Source organism: Mustela erminea, chromosome 7 (genome assembly GCF_009829155.1).
Source record: "Mustela erminea isolate mMusErm1 chromosome 7, mMusErm1.Pri, whole genome shotgun sequence".
In the NCBI taxonomy this organism is placed as follows: domain Eukaryota; kingdom Metazoa; phylum Chordata; class Mammalia; order Carnivora; family Mustelidae; genus Mustela; species Mustela erminea.
Window position 1 is genome coordinate 32,212,527 of NC_045620.1, and position 21,376 is coordinate 32,233,902.

Here is a 21,376-nt window from a genome sequence, read left to right on the forward strand (position 1 = left end):
TCCAGTAGCTCTCCCCTTTGAGAGCAGGGGCTGGATGCGCGAGCGCCCCCCTCGGCGGCCACGCGTCCCCGCCCTCGGCCCCACCCCGCCGCGGCTGCCCCGGCGCGCCGTCCACACCCCTGCGCGCCGCTCCCGCCCGCTCGGGGATCCCCGGCGAGCCGCGCCACCGAGGGGGAGGTGTTCGGCCTCCGCGGAGAGCGTGACTGCTTCCCCTTTAAAAGCCGCGAGCGCCGCGCCACGGCGCCGCCGCCGCCGCCGCCGCCGTCGCCGCCAGAGTCCTAGCCCCGCCGCGCTGCGCCCGGCTTGCGCTGCGCCTGCCGCTCCGCTTCCCACACCCCGCCGGGGATTGGCAGCCGCCGCCGGACATCAGCCGCCACAGGCTCCGCCGCCGACGCGAACGACTTCGCGGCGAGCGCCTCGCGGATTACTTAGTGCTCCGAGGCACCAGCGCGCCGCAGACCTCGCGCGGGCTGGAGCGCCCGGCCGTGCGCGCCACTGCGCCGTGGCCTCGGCTGCCCGGGCCGCGCCAGAGCCGAGCACCGGCGCACAGAGCGCGAGGGAGCCGGGAGCCGAGCCCGAGCGCCGCGATGCCGATCACCTACTGCGGGAGCACGGGGGCCTGCGACGCGCCGGTCGACGTGTGAGCGGACCCCAGGCTGGCCACAAAGCAGCTGGCCCGGGGGCTAGAAAGGCGAGGGAAGAGCGCGGCCACCCGCCTCGGCGGCCCGGGACTCGGCTCGACTCGCCGGAGAATGCGCCCGAGGACGCCGGAGCGCCGGAGCCGCGGGGGTTTCAGCTGGCGAGCGCTAATGGGGGTGCGCTGGAGTAAGGCAGAGTGATGCGGGGGGGCAACTCGCCCGGCACCGAGATCGCCGCTGCGCCCTTGCCCGGACCCGGCGTCTCCCAGGATGGCTGCCCCGAGCCATGGGCCGCGGCGGAGTTAGCGCGGAGCGCCCGACCCTCGCCCCCCGAGTGCTGCAGCCGGCTCCGCGCGGGGCCACGCGTCCCGCGGGCGCTGGTTCCTAAGGACAACGACAGCACCAGCTTTTCCTCTCTCCCTTCTCCTCCCTGCCTCGTACTCCTCCCCCTGCTCGCTGTTGTTGTGTGTCAGCACTTGGCTGGAGACTTCTTGAACTTGCAGGGAGAATAGCTTGCGCTCCCCACTTCGCGCCGGTGCCTTTGCCCCAGCGGACCCAGCCTCGCCGCCTCCGGACCCCGCGTCCCTCCGCTCGTCCGCTGGGCCCGACCCCGAGACGCCGTTCCCTGCGCGAGGAGAAGGACTGCCCCGCCGGCACCCGGGAGGAGGAGGAGGCGAAGGAAGGGAACTCGGTCCCTGAACCAGGTCCTTCGACCAGAGCTTTTTCCATGTGGAGGCTCTTTCAATGGACGAGTCCCCGCGTGCTTCTTAGACGGTCTGCGGTCTCCTAAAGGTAGAGGACGTGGGCCCCAGGCTGGGACTGGGGGGTTGGGAGCGGGGCCTGGGCGGCCGCTGCCGCCTACCCAGTCTTGGGGCTGGGCCTGGCCGGACGTAAACAGACCCCCTCCAGGTCCACGTGCAGCCGAGCCCCTGCAGGGATGCCCCCATCCGACCGCCCCCGGCGACCGTCAGCCTAGCCCTCCTGGCTCGCACTCTTCCGCCCCTCCTCCCTTTCTTCTCTTTAGTATTTTATTAGGGCTGTTAACACTTAGGTGATTTAAAAAAAAAAAAAGTCACAGAAATCCCTTCGAGAGGGTGGCCCCTGGATTTCACCCGTTAGTTGCCAACCCTTACGCCCTGCCACGGTCATCTTTCTCCCTTCTTCAAGTTTCTCAGGAAGACCTGCTGTCCACTCAGAGCCAAGTCCCATTTAGGAAAAAACTAGAAGTTGGGGTTCTCCCTGTTTGTTTCCAGGAATGAGAGCTGGACAGTACTTCAATATCATCTTCTATTGACACATGAATTAATAGATACTAGTTCGAGGAGTATACATGTGTATCTTGACTGCTTGGGGGGAGGGGGTAGTTCGGAGTCGGAGTGGCCTGTCTTGACACCTCAGAGGTTAGAGATGTGGGCCACAAGTTGCAAGTGGCTTCGAAAGTTGTGGCCTTGAGTTTACTGGGTCTGGAAGTTATAGACTGTGTGTGTGTGTGTGTGTGTGTGTATCAGGAAGTTCTATACAGTGCCTGTAAGGAAGTCACATGCACCATTCGTGCGTGTTTATATGCAAGCGAGCGCTGGGCAATGTGTTTGGGTTTGTTTAGGGAACTGAGAGGTGTCAGACCAAGCGGTGGTGGTTTCCCCAGGTTCCCTGCACAGGCTGTCAGCGCGAGTGTCACAGAAAAAAAGGTGACAGTCTTGACGCTGGTGGGGCGTGTGTGTGTGTGTGCGTGCGCGCGCGCGCGCAAATCGTATCAGATGGATGAGAGTGAGATGGAAGGGGAAAAGCCTTCGGGCTCGGGAACTAGGGGCTTTCCGTTCTCCCAAACGTTCGAGCTTCAGCCCCTTTCAAGTATCTCCGCGAGTTTTGCAAACCAGGTGGGCACCCTGGAGGAGGAGGCAACGGACTGAACGGGAGCCCGGGGACGCGGGGGCAGGAGGGGAGAGGGCTGGGCGGGGAACGCGGTGACTCACGTCGGTCCTGTCCGCAGGTCGACCATGGTGGCCGGGACCCGCTGTCTTCTAGCGTTGCTGCTTCCCCAGGTCCTCCTGGGCGGCGCGGCCGGTCTCATTCCCGAGTTGGGCCGGAGGAAGTTCGCGGCATCCACTGGCCGCTCGTCTTCCCAGCCCTCGGACGAAGTCCTAAGCGAGTTCGAGTTGCGGCTGCTCAGCATGTTCGGCCTGAAGCGGAGACCGACCCCCAGCAGGGACGCCGTGGTGCCCCCCTACATGCTGGACCTGTACCGCCGGCACTCGGGTCAGCCGGGCGCACCCGCCCCGGACCACCGGCTGGAGAGGGCAGCCAGCCTCGCCAACACCGTGCGCAGCTTCCACCACGAAGGTGAGGCGTGGAGCCGAGAGTGGGGGCGGAGATGCGGGGGAGAGCCACCTCCAAAAGCTCCCCACCGTGGGCTGACGGTTGGCATCCCTGGAAAGGCAGCTTGGCCAGGGCGCCGCCACAGACGTTTCCATTCTTGCCTTTTCCGAACCTGGCTTTAACGCACTGCCTGTGTGGCGCGGGAACCCGGGATTCCCCTTTGGTAAATCCGCACCCTTTTCTTGGCTTGTAGCCAGAAGAGCGACTCCTCCTCCAGGAACTGGAGAGAAATCAAGTGATGGGGAAGATGAGGACAAGAGGCATGCCCCTAGTCAGTTAAACGTGCAAGAATTTCGTAGAGGAAGAATGAAAAGAAGGGGGGCAGATGGGGATCTCTTTTCCTCTGTTTGGAAGCCCTTGCCCTGTAAGTGTGCTTCTCCTGCTTAAGCTGGGGTTTCAGGTTAGACACAGCCAAGTGCAGAATTTTCAGAGATACTATTGAAAAATCAAAGCCTGGGTCCCACAGTCTTTCTAATTTTCAGTTGATCTGGGCCTGGTTTGGAAGATTTCGAATCCCTGTCTAATCCCTGTGGGAGATCAATGCCACAATCAATCTTATTGTTTCCACAGTGAGTTTCTTGTTTTGTGCTTAAATCTGAGATGGACTCCTTAGTAGAGACAAGGCAAGCCTTCAGATAAAAGCTTTTGCAGCAGCTGCCTGTTTTGTTTGTTTGTTTGTTTTTTGTTTTTTTTAAATGTGCACTGAAATGTGGATTTTTTTTTTTTCCTTTATGAGAGTGGATGTGTTTTTCCTAAGGTAGGATGTTTCTTCTTGTTTCATCGGAAGAGCATTTAGTGAATTTGAAATGTTTGAGAGGAACTGTTGACATCTGTTGTACCCAAGTTCTTGGATCAATTAGTCAAAAATATGTTCTATACTAGTTCTTTTTTTCTATACTTTTAAATTCCCCTTTGGCTTAATACGTTGCAAATAGAGTATGGGTTTCAAGTTCAAGAGAAAGATCCAAAGCTGTATGTCACAGAACAGCCACTTGTAGGTTACTGGGCAGTTGGAAGTAAAGTGCCCCTTTTCTTGCCTTGAGGTGGTAAATTTCAAGTAGAAATCTATGCTCCGGTATGTACAAATAAGAAATATTGCAGCCAGGCATTTTCTTCCAGTGTGAAGGATGACTACACTTTTTGTGAGAACAGCTCTGGATATTGCGAAGAAGTCCCAAAGGCAGGTTGCATAACGAAAGGTACTACTACATCAAAGCAGGCGTACACTGTAAGGGGGACACTGAATTGATAATCCGTTTATCATAACAGGTCATTTTCCAGCACAGTTCCAAGTAAGGTGCTTTTTGCAGTAGAGCGCCATGAGAAAGGGTGTAAGATACAATTTTACTCCTTCAGGATTCACTGACTAAAGCCAGAAGTTGTCTCTTGTCATATATAGTATTGTTTTCACTCCTGAATGTTCTGTCAACATAACCTTGGGATGGTTATAGATGCCCCTTATCATTCCCAGCTGATGCTGATTAGAATTGTTTTTTTCTGCATAGGAAAGTAGCGAGAGTAGCTATTTCAGTCACCTCTCCTGGAAATTTAGCTTGGAACCACTCTTAACTATTTTTAAGGCCAGGAAGGTACTGTGTGTCTCTTCTAACCTAAAAGAAGGAATATTTAAGTCATTTGACACCTAAAACATTCAGCTGCAGGAGGATTCCTTCAGTGAAGTTTGTGGATTTCTCCTTCCTCTAGAAGGGGCTTGATCAAAACTAAACGGGCTACAAATTATTTGAGTGTTATTTTAACTTAAATAGCATGCTTGAGTTTATAAATCAGAATTTATCACTTTAAAAGTGTACATGTTATGTGCAAAACAGTACAGAGGTAATCAACCTGCTTAAAATCAACTGAAGAGTAATGTCCCATCTTAATGCAGTTACATGATAGAGAAAAGCCAGGTAATTTTTTCCCTCAAATTTCATCAAATCCATTTCTTCTGTTGTACTAACAATCTGTTAGTACATGATTGTTAGGCCACATAACATATTTTTCAAAGACCATTTCATTTTTGTGGAAACCAGGAGGTTTTTATAAACATCCTTGTACAATGCATGGCTTTAAAAATCTTTTAATCAACCATGTGATTAGGGCAGCTGGCTTTAAGAGCAGAACGTGGCTCATACAACCTTAATGGGCATTTGTTTGGTGGAGGACTAAGGGCCTGATTCCAAGAACTACCTGTTGGTTTTATTTGTGGGTGGGAGCTGGGTGATTTGGTGAAATGGCTAAGACCAGAGATATCATGGTTATCAGATATCCACTGTGGTGTGGAGGTAATGGGACCACACGGTAGGCAAGCTGAAACAAAATGATCAGTTGTCATTTCTCCTATTCAGCTTTTTTTTTTTTCTCCTATTCAGTCCTCTGTATATAATCCTTTTCACTTAGGAGGACCCACGTGCTGCAGCAGTTTTCTTTTCTCAATCATTAAAAAGTTCTTTGGCCCCACAGACCTTTCTCCACTGCCACGGAGGACAGAAAAATCACTTCTGCAATGGGGAAGAGTGTTCTGTGCTTTGCTGTAGTTAAAAACACATTGAAACTGGTTGACTTGATTGGCCCTGCAAAAAGTCTTTATGCTTTCCTGCAGAAAGGCCTAAGTGAAATATGGAAGGACCATGTGCTTGCTCTCCAGACTCTGAAGGATACAAGTCTTCTTTTTGAATGAAACAACGGAATTGTTTGCCTCCATGACTAAAGCCTTTGAATAGAGATTAACTCTTTTCCCACAGATGTAATTATCATGAAAATATCTGTATAACAGGAGAGTTCAAGAAGCAGTTGCTGCCCTAAAAGAGAGAACTTGTATCACAAACTGACAGTGTAAGCAAAGGATATACACACCCCCCAATGCAATACCTGCCTGATGGGCTTCCCTAGTATCCCCAGGTAGTTCAGTGTCCTTAAGAAGAACTCCGTCAAAGCAAAACAGGCATTCTCTTTGGAAGTCTTTGGAGGTTGAGGCTTTGGTGCCCAACAATTGTTTTTGGACTAATATTTTCTGCCCTCCACTCTTTTGGTGGTTCCTCTGTATCCTTCTCATTGAGCTATTTTGTCTTTTTTTTTTTTTTTTTTTTTTAAGATTTGTCCTTTGTGTATTTCACTAAGTAGTCAAAGGACAGTAAGAGGACACATAATCATTCCAAAAGTATTGGAGTTAAGGCTGGGTTTGTAAGGATGACCATACTTTTCCTTTAGTTGCCATATCTTTTGTTGTCTTTTTTTTTTTTAAACAGTTTCCTTTTAACCTTCTTATTTTATATATTTTTTCTCCTTGATAATATTAATTCTTTAGCCATTATTTTAAATTCTAGAAAATATTGTTTCTTATTCTCAGTCACTTTGAATTCATTTCAGGGCAGTGATTTCCAGTCTTACTGATTTGCTATAGTATCCCTCCCAGTTTTTGTTGTTTTCATGGATGCTTTTGGGCCAGAGTGTTGCAAAATTCTCAAAACATGAGAATTCCCTTTTCTGTTAAGACTTACCATTCTTGAGGACAAAAAGGCAGCTGCAAGGTATCAGTGGTTTCAGACAAGATCTTTATGTCCCAGGGGCCCTAAAGAGTAGTAGAGATACAACTATTCTTAGTTGTATCTTCTCTCCCCTGTACTTGGGTGATAGTATATTTCTGTCCCTTTGGTTGGGAAAGAACTTATCTTGTGGTTATTACTGTAGCAAATATAAATGTACCCCAATTATTTTTGACATTTGTTTGAGTTTGTTTAAGATTTTATTTATTTGAGAGACAGAGAGAGAGAGCATGCACGAGTGAGGGCAGGGGCAGAGGGAGAGGGAGAGGGAGAAGCCGACTCCCTGCCCTGAGCAGGAAGCCCTAAGTGAGGCTGGATCCCAGGACTTGGAGATCATGACCTGAGCTGAAGGCAGGCACTTTAACAGAGCCACCCAGGTGCCCCTTGCTTGAGTTTTTGACTCCTCCCCTGTGTCAGGTAGTGGCTCCTAGTGGCCAGAAACTTCAGAACTGCAGTAGACTCAAGTTCATAGCTCTGCTCTTCATTTATTAGCTCTGTGACCTTAAGAAAGTCCCATAACCTCTCTGAGCTCCAAGAATTTCATTTCCAAAGTGGAGATAAGACTCCCTCCCTAATCTGTTTGTTGTGAGATGATTCCTGTAACAATCTTTGTGCTGGACGGGGCACAAAGAAGTCTCCAGCACGCCAGAGGCATTATCCTGTTGACTTCTTTCTCTTATGTCCAGTTGCCCCACTTATCTAGGGAAGAGGAGGCCAGAGTGAACCCAGGCTGGCTGAGGGAATTCAGACTCCTCTTTTGTATTACTTGGATGTAGACGAATAATTGACAGAGTATAGATAATTGTTAGAACTTCCCTTTTGGAGGAGAGGTCAGATGTCACTGGTGCCATATTTTTCTTTACTTCCCCCCCATTTCTGCAGCCATAGCTCCATCTTTTTGGATAAGAAAGATAAGGCTCAAGAACTCAGGTCTGAAATGGGCTGGAATACACAAATCCCTTTACAAGTTCAGCTTTTTCAACAAGCGTTATTTACAGAGACTTGGTAACTATATAAGCCTCTAAAAAAACATACATCATCTACTTAGGTAAATGCTCTATATTTTTAGAATCCCCAGGTGTGGTGTAATGATGTGCAGCTTTTTTTTTTCTTTACTTTATTTCAAATAAGTTTTGATTTTTCTACCCTTAAGAAGAAATTCAGTCCTTGCAGATCAAAGGAAGTGGTGGTAGGTGCCCCAAACTTGAGCTGTTTCTTACTGGATTGGGAGTTGTCTGACTTACCTCTGTGACCTGCATTCACAGGGCCATCACCAGAGTCCTTTGTATTAAGGACAAATAGACGTTCTTTTTTTAAAAAATTTTATTTTTTTCAGTGTTCCAAAATGCATTGTTTGTGTACCACACCCAGTACTCCATGCAATATGTACCCTCCTTAATACCCACCACCAGGCTCACCCACCCCCCCAAACCCTCAGTTTATCTCAGAGTCTACAGTCTCATGGTTTGTCTCTCCCTCTGATTTCACTCAACTCACTTCTCCTCTCCATCTCCTGGTTCTTAATGAAGCTGGGAATTCAGGGAAAGGTCATCACATTACTTGCTCTTTGAGAGTGGAGCTCTTGCCTTTGCTAAGTTACTTCCTAAGTGAGTAGCCTCCCTGCTACTTAACTTACAGTGAGATTTCGAAGTACATGAAATTGCTGTTTTTTTAACCTGTCAAATCTAGTCAAACAGTGGCAATTTTATATGATTCATGTCAGTCTTAGATTTATCTTCTGGAGGTTTTTTTTTTTTTTTTTTTAATTTGACAGAGATCACAAGCAGGCAGAGAGGCAGAGAGAGAGAGAGAGCGAGCGAGAGAGAGAAGAAAGGAAACAGGCTCCCCGCTGAGCAGAGAGCCCGATGCGGTACTTGATCCCAGGACTCTGGGATCATGACCTGAGCCGAAGGCAGAGGCTTTAACCCACTGAGCCACCCAGGCACCTCTGGAGGGTTATTCTATTGTACACCTCCTATATACCCATCTTTACTCATTCTACCTGTTTTTCATGCTGGTCTTGGGGAGTGTCCCTTTGGTGTGTCCTCTGGCTGTGTATGTGTCTGTGTGTGCTCATGTCTATATGTGCTCATAACTTCTCATTTATGGATTTGGAATCAGAGTTTTGTTGCAGTTGTGATTTCTCTGGGTACCTTATTCCTTGCGGCCCCCATCCCCCCCCAACCTCCCCTGTCCAGGCACCTTATTAATACAACTGTTCAGCAAAGGCCCTGGATAATTGGCCTTTCTTCCCCCGTCTTTATAATAAAAGAGAGTGTTCTTAGGTGTGCTGGTATCAGAGAAATCAGTAGTTCAAGCCAGATCTGGCTCTATGTTATTACATGTGGGGGACACCACTGATTTTTATGTCACTCCTTTTTTCTTTGGTATCTGTTGGCTTCTCAGCTAAAAGAATACCTTCAGTGGAAATATTCGCCCCTGGATTACAGGGAGGGAAGGAAAGAAGGAGCTAAACACAATCCTTGATACTTGTTGGAGCCACCAAGAAGAGCCCTGCTCTGATTGGTCGGAGAGTTATTTTAGAAATAAATTAAGACAAAATCAGAATGAGACAAACCATGAGAGACTCTTAACTCTAGGAAACAAACTGAGGGTTGCTGGAGGGGAGGTCGGTGGGGGTGGGGTTACTGGTGATGGACATTAAGGAGGGCACTTGATGGAATGAGCACTGCGTGTTGTATGCAACGATGAACCACTGACCTCTACCTCTGAAGCTAATAATAGACTGTATGTTAATTAATTGAATTTAAATAAAACAAAATTAAACAAAAAATAAAAATAGTGCCTGGCCTGAAGTACCATCAACTTAGAGTGTGAATAGCTCCCCAAAAGTATTCCCAACAGGTGTAGCTTAGCAGACATGAGGGGACCATGGAGGGTTTACTTCTTGGCCTGATAGTCTCCACATCCCAAGTAGATGAGCTTTGGAAGATCTTGCTGCTGCCCACCCGTGGACTCACCTCTTATTCCTTGGCCAACACTATTGTTTCTTCTTCTCATTTTTATATTATTTGACCAAGAATCACTTTAAAATATGCTCCTGGAATTTACCATTTCAATGTGAAAAGCATCCTTTAAAACCTTCACCCTGTAAGGTTTGCCCTGTAAGGGCAATCCATGAATTCCTAGCACCGGCCTCACCTGGGAGCTTACTAGAAATGCAGGTCCCACCTCTCAGGTCCCACCCCAGGCCCCCCGAATCAGAATCTGCATTTGAAGACTAAAGGTGTCTTAGGTGTTTTGTGTCAAGATTGAAGTTTGAGAAGCATCCCCTTAAAGCATTACTCCGTAATTTGGTGTAAACTGTCCTTGAACTGCCCTTCCACTTAGCTTGCAGCTACGACTGGTGCTTTGATGAAGTTTTACACAAGTAGAACCTTTGAGTTGAGTGACCTGATGTGATTCTCCTTTGCTAAGATATCTACATTTTCCAAACAACTTACAGCTGCTTGATGTAAGGGAAATACAACCATAAAATTGATCAATATAGTTTCCATTTATGATAATAATATGGTCAACAGATTTTGTTAGCCCTTAGGTTGGATCCTGAATGAAGCAGGTTAAGTTTTTTGACAATGAAAGGACAGGATGTGGTAAAACTAGAATAAATCCAAATGTCTCAAATTCTGTTGCTATTTACTGCCAATTTAATGATAATGTGTACCTTTGATGATTTGCAGACTAAAGCATGCAAGGTGGTTTTATATTTTATTGTTTGCTTGGAAAGAAATACTCCTTAAAATTTAAATTCAGGAATCTTAAATCAGAAAAAGCTTTTATGCATAGCTCACTTAAATGGCTATTTTGAAGTGATACTAGATATAGAATGTTTATTCTGTAGTAGGATGAGATTATCCCTTATGTCCTGAATCTTATAATGGTATTTTTTATAAATTTTCCCTTTTTTTTTTTTTTTTGGTTTTGTGTCTATTTGGTAGGTGCATGTTTTTAGTAGGTTTATTATTTTTTTTAAGGACAAAGGAATTAAAGACAGAAGAGTCATTTTTGTTTTCTTCCAAAAGTATCAACCATGAGATTTGGTTTTTGAGGTCATAAGGAGGTGAGAGAACAGACAACAGTTACGAAGTTCCTTCTCTTGAAATTGTCTGGCCTTAATTACTACGGTGTCTTAGTACCACCCTTACGGTTCCAAAGAAGTCGATCCCTGTAAATGCCTTTGTCTCTGGACTTGGAGTAAAATAGTAGGGTGTGCTTTGCAAAATGTCATCGTTGATGGTGAGTTTCAGACTCTTTAATTAGGAAACTGAAATCTGTATATCGAGATTTGTAAATCATCTAAATTGCAGAGTAATGTTTTAGAATACCGTTTAAGGGATTGACATTAAAGCCTTTTTCTTTTTAAGAAATGCAATAATTTCCTCAAATCCTCACTCATTAGACCTCTACTAACTATAGTGCTGACTTTTTTTTTTTTTGCCCTAAAGTCTGTGACTTCCAAAGAAATGCTTCAGTGTTTCCCCCATTATTATAGCCACCTGGAAGCAGTATTCATGTATTGGATTAAAAACGTCATAATGAGGAAAAAAAAAAAACAACAACCTAACAATGAATTGTGAAGTTTGCTTCATGGTGTGCATGTTGACATAGATGTACAGAAAAGGGAGCCTTCCTTTTTATCTAAAGTGGAAGTTATTTTCTGGTTGCAAACTTTTACATGAGTTACATCAAACCCTGAAGTGAGGTTTACAAATTCTCACAGGTCATCAGACTGTCATTACGTACTTTACTGAATGATTTTTTTTCCCCACCTGTTTTTATGTCAAATTAGAATATTTGGAAGAACTGCCAGAAATGAGTGGGAAAACAACCCGGAGATTCTTCTTTAATTTAACTTCTATCCCGACTGACGAGTTTATCACCTCAGCAGAACTTCAGGTTTTTCGGGAACAGATGCAGGAAACTTTGGATAACAACAGCAGTTTCCATCACCGCATTAATATTTATGAGATTATAAAACCTGCAGCAGCCAACTTGAAGTTCCCCGTGACCAGACTTTTGGACACCAGGTTGGTGAATCAGAACGCAAGCAGGTGGGAGAGCTTTGATGTCACCCCTGCTGTGATGAGGTGGACGGCGCAGGGGCTCACCAACCACGGATTTGTAGTGGAAGTGACCCACTTGGAGGAGAACCAAGGTGTCTCCAAGAGACACGTCAGGATTAGCAGGTCTTTGCACCAAGATGAGCACAGCTGGTCACAGATCAGGCCACTGCTAGTAACGTTTGGCCACGATGGGAAAGGACACCCCCTCCACAAAAGAGAAAAGCGCCAAGCAAAACACAAACAGCGCAAACGCCTTAAGTCCAGCTGTAAGAGACACCCTTTGTATGTGGACTTCAGTGATGTGGGGTGGAATGACTGGATTGTAGCCCCCCCGGGGTACCACGCCTTTTATTGCCATGGGGAATGCCCTTTTCCCCTGGCAGATCACCTGAACTCCACTAATCACGCCATTGTTCAGACGTTGGTCAACTCCGTTAATTCTAAGATTCCCAAGGCGTGCTGTGTACCAACGGAACTCAGTGCTATCTCCATGTTGTACCTTGATGAAAACGAAAAGGTCGTATTAAAGAACTATCAGGACATGGTTGTGGAGGGTTGTGGGTGTCGTTAGCACAGCAAAATGAAATAAATACATACACACACACACACACATACACATATATATTTTAAGAAAAAAGCAAAAAAAAAAAAAAAAAACCAAGTTGACACTTTAATATTTCCCAATGAAGACTTTATTTATGGAATGGAATGGAGAAAAAAAAAAACACAGTTATTTTGAAAATATATTTATATCTACAAAAAGAAGTTGGGAAAACAAATATTTTAATCAGAGAATTATTCCTTAAAGATTTTAAAATGTATTTAGTTGTACATTTTATATGGGTTCAACCCCAGCACATGAAGTATAATGGTCAGATTTATTTTGTATTTATTTACTATTATAACCACTTTTTAGGAAAGATAGCTAATTTGTATTTATATGTAATCAAAAGAAGTATTGGGTTTGTACATAATTTTCCAAAAATTGTAGTTGTTTTCAGTTGTGTGTATTTAAGATGAAAAGTCTACATGGAAGGTTACTCTGGCAAAGTGCTTAGCACATTTGCTTTTTTGCAGTGCTACTGTTAAGGTCACAAGTTCAAGTCCAGAAAAAAAAAAAAGTGGATAATCCACTCTGCTGACTTTCAAGATTATTATATTATTCAATTCTCAGGAATGTTGCAGAGTGGTTGTCCAATCCATGAGAACTTACGTCCTTATTAGGTGGAATATTTGGATAAGAACCAGACATTGCTGATCTAATAAAGAAACACTCCCCTACCCCTTAACTTGCAGAAAGAATAAAGCAGGACCAATAGAAATAATTACGAAAATGATAAACCTGCAGGAAAGTGAATGATGGTTTGTTGTTCTTCTTTCCTAAACTAGTGATCCCTTCAAAGGGGTTGGTCTGGCCAAAGTATTAAATAAAACATAAGATTTCTTCATTATGAATATTGTGGTCATGTATATTTAAAACTGATATGTGGTGGCGCTCACGAAGAGTTGGAAATTGATTTGTATTTTAACTGTTACCTCATCTGGGAGCTCTTTATGCTCAGAAGGACCCAATTTTCTAACTTTGCCCAACACACAGCAAAATTGTGCCCATCATGTTTTCTGCCCACTGCCTCTTCTCTGTTGGATCAGCTTGCTTTTCTTTCCAAGGTTATGTGAACACATTTCTCCAAATGTTAAACCTCGTTCAGATAATAAATATCAGATCCCTGGCATTTCATTCTATAAAGTCTAACCTGTAAGAGAAAATGGTGCACTTGTATGGCATTCGTGATGTTACCTTGTGTTTGCCTTTTTGCTTCTGAAGTTACTCATTTTGGAGGGAGGTGGGGGAAAGGCACAGAATGGCTGGAAACATGCACGCAAGTCACTTGATAATTGATATTTGCCTCAAAGGAATTAGGCACGATTTAGTATTTCACGTGACCCTCTTTGGGGTTCGTGATTTAGGAGAAAGATTTAAGAGCAAACCGAAGCTCCCAAACAAGCAAAACCTGGGAAACCCAAGATAAAGTTTCAGAGATGATATCCCATGCAGCAGAGGCAATGGTGCCAAAAAATTAGAAAGGGAAAGTGTCTAAGATCAGCTTCTATGAGGATATCTGCCAATTGGACAGAAGCCCAAGCAGAATGAAGTCAAATTAGGCCACTCAGAGTGAACTCTTGCAGCAGCAGGGCTTCTGTGCTCTGTGTCGAAATCAGACCCAAGGAAGGGTTTGGTGGGTATGTCTCTACAGCCAGGGAACCCACAACTCCCCATGATATTACTGGAAGTGTTTTAGGGCAACGTCTAGGACTCTCTGCCTCCTCTGATCCTGCTGTGATTGGTGAGGCCTAGTTCTCCTCTTTCCTGCCTTGCCTTGGAACTGGCTGAAAAAACGAGTGTGCTTGTCAAGGAACAGACTGTTATAATCAGATTCTCCCAAGGAATTAACTTGCAATGACCATGATTGTAGTTCCATTTTGATTGTGATAGATTTAACCCTTGCCTTGAGAGTAGGTAGACCATGTTTTTAAATTAACACCAGTTCTTTTACTCCTGCTTTAAAAATCTTTCCATTTCTTTTCATGCCTATCCCTTTTGCTCTTGCATAGGTGAGAGTCATTCGTATTAGAAACAGCTCTGGAGGGCAGGATGATCTCTGTCCTTTAGCCACCCTTTACCCTCACCTGGCATGGAGGGGGGGGGCAGATTGCACTGTCTTAACATCTTAAATAACAACCCACGTTTCCTCATCTCCAAAGATTCTAGATGAGACTGTGAGATTATAGCACAAGAATTTCCATCCATTTGGCAATATACGTTCTTTTGATTTTTCTGCTTCATTGGTTCTGATTTTCTTTGTTAAAATGGCTTTCAGTGGTATCAACTCAAATGTCTTCTTGTGGGTGTTTTATATGTATATAAATATATACACAAACATGTAAATATATACACAGATAATATGTAATATGTATAAAAACACAAAGAGATGTGATATATATTCCATATGCATACATGATGGTATTTCCAGCTTCAGTTTAGTTTCAGAGGTTTTGTCATAGTTGAGGACTCTGACCTTGGCAGCTCATTTGAGAAACAGAGTATTCTTACATACATTCCACCTTCTTATAGATGTTTTGGCTCACGTTCTCCGTGCTGAGAAAAAGTGTCCTACCTAACTCCATGACACTGAATCTTCTGAATCTTCAGGGGCCGTTCTGTAGGGAGCTTTGAATCCTTTCAGAGTTGGCTTTAGATTAGAAAGGAAATTTTAAAGCAAATGTATTAGTTTCTGAATTTTGGAGGTTCACCTTTCAAAAGTGATTAAATTTTATCATCTGTTTTTGTGCTTGTCTGGGCTGTGTGCTCTCCCTGGCATGGTTTGAACCTGTATGGCAGGTCCAGGTTGCTCCTTTCATTGTTTGCCTTCAAAATTGGGGAGGGGGAAAGCGAAAGTTTACAAATGTATTTGTACTTCCATCTTTTCATAATTCCTACTCCAATTGCTGCTTTAAATTGTACTTCAGGAGGCCAAGCTGATATAGCTAGATAATCTTCACAATCCACATCTTTTCCCTTAATTTTTTATTGGAGGTGGAAAAACCATGTGTGCAACTCAAAGCACTTTTTAAAGAGTGTGTTTCTTTTCTGCAGTCTTTAATGTTAGCATACTCATTCACTGAATGTTGGATGCCATAGCCCCCAGTCTGTTATAAGGCAAAAAGGAACATAGCCTTGCAATAAATAATTGAAGTGTAGAATAAGTATGATACAGATGGACAATTATTACGGAACCAATATTGCCTTATTCCTTCCCTGCTTTATTGTTTTAGGGAGCAAGAAGGATGAGATGGATAAAATGCACGTCTGCTTCACTCGGGTAAAATGCTTTTCCTTTTTTCTCTATTGACACAAATTACAGCCTTTACAGTATTCTCCAGGGTAGAGTTGGTTTTTTTGTTGTTGTTTGTTTTTTACTATTTCCCTGCCCTGCAAATTTCAAAGTGAACTTCTACCTAACTTGGGGGACAGGTGCTCTAAATAAAACATCTGAGATTTTAATGTCATACGAGTCACCAGTATTACCTCAGGGGAATGCAGACCGAAGTATAGATAGACCCCTTGAGATCATGCTCTAACATAGGCTCTGTTTCAATGAATCTGAGGTGGGGCCTGAGAGTCTGCATTTCTGAAACGCTCCCAGGTGAAATGTTACCTCTGGCCCACGGACTCCACTTTGAGTAGCAAGGATCTGATAATTACTTTCTCAATCACAACAGCAGAAAGTTGGACTGAGTTTAAGGCCCCTCTCTGAGAAGTAGTACTTAAGGGGAAAAACAAAACAACAAAACCTGTATACAGGATGGTATTTGAATACATTTCACCATATCTGAAAGGATGTTCTACATATTTTTTTCAAAGGCGTTCTTTTCTCCCACAAGATGACTGGCAATTTTGTGTTCTAGCCACCCTCAGACATGAAAACACTTGGTTGCTTATCTTGTAAAATCTGCTCTGCTTGCTTGCTTGGGCATGCACGCAGTCAGTTTAGTCAAATACGTGTCAGTACATCTATGTGGATGGGGGAGCAGGTGCAAGCCCTTAACGTACTTTAAAAAAGTTTAACACTTAAGTCAGTCCACGGAGTTGATCCCGTGTGATCTTAGTGCCAAGTGTCTGAGTTAAAAGTTTTCCCTTTGAAGGCAGCAAATAGATGTCATACATTTGAAGCATTTGTTTATACTAAAAATGATACGTTTTTTTTTTTTTTAAGTTCTGAGACAGTTCACTGTAGAAAACCACTGAGCCTAGAGGGTGATATAAACTTCCCAGGCCGGTATTTGAGGTTTGATTTAATGGATATTGGAATTTGTGATGCTGTGGTTGGCTTTGAATAAGGTACTGAGGTGAATGGGCTCAGGCTAGAAGAAGCAAAAGGAATTGATTTCCCTCTGTGGTGGGGGGTCAGCAAAGAAATAACTGTATTGGTATCTCCTTTTCAGCAAAATGTCCTATGTGTGTTCAGCCTCATTTTTACCTTTTTGGTGACTGCTTTGAAGATTTCTTATAAGCAACACAGATCTGAGTATTTGTGGAAATGTTAGAATGAATGAATTTCTAACCTTTGGCACCCTTTATATATATTATATATATAAATGTTAATATATCAATCACTGTATCAACATACACTGTATATAGTGCCTAATACACACACACATACACACACATATATGTACATATACATAAATACACATACACATATATCTTTTCCCCATATATCCAAAGGAAAAATTTTGCTTTGCTCCTGTCTAGAGTCAATGTGATGAGTGGAGGGCACCTAATACTTTTTTGTTGTTGGGTTTATCATTTCATTTAGGTCTCTACATTTGGAGTTGAGTCCCTCTGAGGTGCTTAAGCAGTACGCCAGATGCTGACTTGAACCCCCACTTCAAGACTGTGTTTGCCCCTCACCCTGGGCCCCACTCAAAGGCAGGGCCAGGAGTCCATTATTGTTGCAGTCCGTTCCGATGGAGAGATCTCTCTGCAAACCACCGATTTGCTCAAAGCTTCCCTCATACGGAGCAGGATCTCATCTGGACTGCATTTACACTGGAACCACTTGGCCACAACACTATGAGAGAATAATTATTGAACTATTTTACTGTACAACTATTTCCAAATTGTTGATTTTTTATTGATTTCAGGAGGCAAGCTAATTGCCCCATGGCAACTTGATGTGAACGTTTAATGAAGATCAGGAAACAGAGTTTATGAAAAGCTTTTGTATAGTAACTGCAAAGTTTCAAGAACTGTTTTATACTTCCTGACAGTGCTGGGCCTTGCTTAATGGTTTGTTTTTACTACTTAAGAGTGTAAACCTTGCTTTAGCCCAGTGTGTGGAAACTAGACCCTCATCCCGCATTACACATTTCCAAGTTGCTTTTTACTCACTCCTGACTTCCTTTCCTGCCATCGACAATCAGGACTTTTTCTGTTTTAATTGCCTGAAAGGGACTTTCTATCTTTGCACCCTGAGAATCTTAACACACACGCGCACACACTCGTGAAGTTAAGTGTCTGTATTGTTTCACTTTGTTTTGGGTGGAGTTTCTTGCCGGCACTTGGTTGCTAGACAACCAAGCAGACAAAAGTTAAAGATCGAAAAGGCATTTTTAAAGATGTCGAATTCTGGCGGCTGAACTATTTTATCTTCGTCTTATTATGGAAGGCTTAGTTTTCTTACCAGGTTACCTTTCCTTTTGTTGGGTAGTTGGCCGGTGGGAGATTTTTTTGAAGTCAAGCTCTTAAGGCATTATCTGTTTGAGAACTTTCTCAAGTGCTGTTCCTGTCTGCTGGAACACACTTCCCACCTGAATGGACAAGAAAAAGCCAGCTTAGTTTCCAAGGGTGTGTTTTAAATCACTAATAAAATTGAGCTCCAGCTCTGAGCCACTTCGATTGTTGCAAGGCAAAGAGGTGGAGAGGAGATCGCTGTCTGAGGCAACGTTCAGGGAAGTGCCAGGCTTTGTGGGGAACACCGTCTCTGAGAAGCTGCATTTGCTTTTTTGGTGGACTGGATTGGAAAGGTTTCTAAAAATTCTTAAAACCCTAATTTTAAATCAAAGTCATGTAAATTGCTCATTTCAATAAGGTGTTTCAGGAGCGTGTTATAAATACGTGATCTTTATACATCTGCCAAGTTGGACGTGTGTTCACAAGTTTGCCTTGCATGTGTACACAATTTGTAGCCGACGAGCTTTCCTCACTCCAGGTCTGCCCTTTTTCCTTGTTCATCCTCTGAGATGCTGCCTCCCTGTCTCTCTTCTTCTCAGGGTTCCCCATGCTGGTATTCAGTCAAATCCATGGAAAACTTGACCAACTTTACTGATTCATTTACAGGCAGGATTTCCTGGCATGGGGATCAAACAGGGAGCCCTGAAGTTTGTTCATCACAGGCTGTCCTGGAAATGAGGATCTTCTGAAGCCCGTCTGGCCTGTACATATAAATTTGACAAAATGTTCTCCTATAAAGAAACCTTACTACTGACTTAAAAATTGCTCAATCGCTTGGTTTAGGTAGTAAACCTACAAGTCTTCACCAGCACATTAGTATTGTCAGTATTAAAAGGCACAGTATTTAAACACCAGGGCCCTGAAATAAATCAGACTGCAAACCTCATGACAATCAGTAGATGAGCTAAATAGGAAAATAGGCCCAGGAGAAGCTTTTAATATTTTCTAATCTTGTAGGAGTAGGTGTGTGTTTGTTGCCTGAATATAGTTTGGCTGAATAAAAGAAAATGGAGAACACTAGAGAAGCCAGGTGTTAATTGTGGTTTTATACACACACACATACATCAGATCATTGATCACATAAAAAATATATATGATAATATTTAAAAATTGTTCATGAAAAATCACCCCTGAGGCTGAAACACCGCCATCCCCTCAAACTTTCCAAAAATTGGCCTATAATATCATGGACTTGTCGCCATCCCAAGAAGTTTAATTACTATACCTGAGATGAACAGCAGTGTTACAGTTTCTTTCTTTTCTTTTTTTTTTTTTTTAAGATTTGAGAGAGAATATGCTAGAAAGAAAGAACGAGAGAGAGCGAGCAAATATGAGCAGGAGGAGGGGGAGAGGGAAAGGGAGAAGCAGACTCCCCACTGAGCAGCAGATCATAGTGGGGCTGGATATAACCCTTTTCTTTGTGATGTTACAGAACATTATACCTGTGTAGACAAGGGCTTAGAAGTTACTTTTGATGGCTCCCTTTTTATATAACTGGGAAGAAAGAATAGTTTTTGAGCTGAGGTATTCTAGAATCCACTTGCCAACAACAGCAACCCTTAAGAAAAGATAACTCTGCCTTTTTTGGGGAAATATTATCACTGGACGGTTGTCATTATATAATATGGAAATGAGCTCCAGACTCTCTCTCTTTTGTGAACACATTTCAGGCTTGAGTTTCACTTTCACTGATGAGGCCAGGTTGGGGTCTGGATGTCGGAAGGATACTTCCTGGGTGCCACTGTTTAATATCACCCCTTGATGTATTCTTGGGTTCACTAAGGTAATTTTAAGGACACAGCATGAGTACAAGGGGTACGGATAGAAATTCCTAAATACAATTAGGTGCATTCTCATAGCGTGGTAGGCAGTGTCTCAGAGAGCTCCAATTTCTAGAACATTTAAAGACAGGACAATGAAATTGTTGGGGCACCTTCGTGGCTCAGTTGGTTAGTCACCTGCCTTTGGCTCAGGTCATGATCTCAGGGTCCTGGGATCGAGCCCTGCATCAGGCTCCATGCTCAGTGGAGAGTCTGCTTCTCCCTCTCCCTCTACCCCTCCTCCTGTTTGCATTTTCATGCTCTCTCTCTCTTGCTCTCTCTCACTCTTTCTCCCTAGCATGCTCTCAAACAAATAAAATCTTAAGAAAAAAAAAAAAAAAAGAAGAAGGTGTAGCACAGCTGTTCATCTTAGAAATAGTAATTAAGGATCTTCTTAGGATGGGGACAAGTCAATGTATTATATGCCATTTCTGGGAAGTTCAAGGGGATGGAAGTGTTTCAGCCTCAGTGGTGTAAAAGTAAGAGCCTCCCTCTATAGCATCTATTGCCTAAACACAACTCTCTGGAGGGCTCCTGCCTAGTAGATCTGTGGGGCTTTGACCTCTGGGACCCAAGGCTGTCTGTCCAGTGAGTAGGTAAGTTAAGTGGTGGTCCTTTGCTGGCTGAAATATAAATTGATACCTTTAATTCTGTACCCATCACTTAACCTGATCCTCAAAAACCGATCAGAATTTTCCTGTAGTTCTGTTTCCCATTAGCTCTCTTTCTCTTTTCCTTCCTCTGGGTATTAGGACATTTTGGGAGATAAGGAAATATGTTAGTTAGTGAAAGAGGAATTGGAAAAATCAACCTGATTGGATACTAAGGGAGAGGGATTTGGTTCTCTTTCATCACAAACCTGAGAGTTTGCTGAACACAACTGAAACTGTGCTGAAGGTCTCTTCTGAGATGTGAACTTGGAGAAGACACAAAATCCTATTGTTATTTTTCATTTCCATGGTGATGGGACTGAGTTTTGGGAGACAAGTAACTTCACAGACTTACCTCGTGGAAAATACTTGTCGGGGGAGATACCGCGCCTTCAATCCATAACCCAACATCTGAGGTGCTGGGGAGAAAGGCTGCTGCAGTGAATGGGGGTAGGAGGGAAGGAGCAGGCAGCCAGTTGGCCTTCTGCACAGTGTATGCACAGAGCAAAGTGCTCTGCTTTGGAGCCAGAAACAGTGATTCATTTGATTTTAATTTTGACGTTAGCATTTTTCTCATGACTCATTTGATAATTTCATATGGAATTTAAAAGCCTGAAACAGTTATTTACTTTTTAGGAACTTAAAACATTCATCAGGTAGAATGCACTTTTATCCTCCAAAACACAAGATGCCCTTAAGACTTCACTGGGGGGTGGGGAAGAGGGGGCATTTCTCCCATCCTTCTCCCCCTAGCTCCAACATGTGCCTCTACCCTAGCTGATCTTCTCACTAATGCTGACTGTCAGGCAACCTGTTTCATCTTAACTTTTTTCTTATCTTGAATTCCTTTCATCGCTACATAGGAGGTTAGCTGTAGGTATTTTAAAAAAGATGTTTTCTTATCATGCTGAAAAAATTCTCCCTATTCCTGTGTTTTGAGAGCTTTAACATGCATGAAAAATGCATTT

The 21,376-nt window shown here is 43.9% G+C and overlaps 1 protein-coding gene across 1 annotated transcript; it reads left to right on the forward strand.

The window, feature by feature from the left end:
- The first annotated feature begins 261 nt into the window (after window positions 1-261).
- On the forward strand, window positions 262-13,098 carry BMP2 (bone morphogenetic protein 2). Its single transcript, XM_032351383.1, has 3 exons — window positions 262-1,430; window positions 2,629-2,978; window positions 11,370-13,098. The coding sequence occupies exons 2-3, from the start codon at window positions 2,636-2,638 to the stop codon at window positions 12,212-12,214; spliced, it is 1,188 nt and encodes a 395-aa protein (XP_032207274.1). The 5' UTR covers window positions 262-1,430; window positions 2,629-2,635; the 3' UTR covers window positions 12,215-13,098.
- The last annotated feature ends 8,278 nt before the right edge of the window (window positions 13,099-21,376 follow it).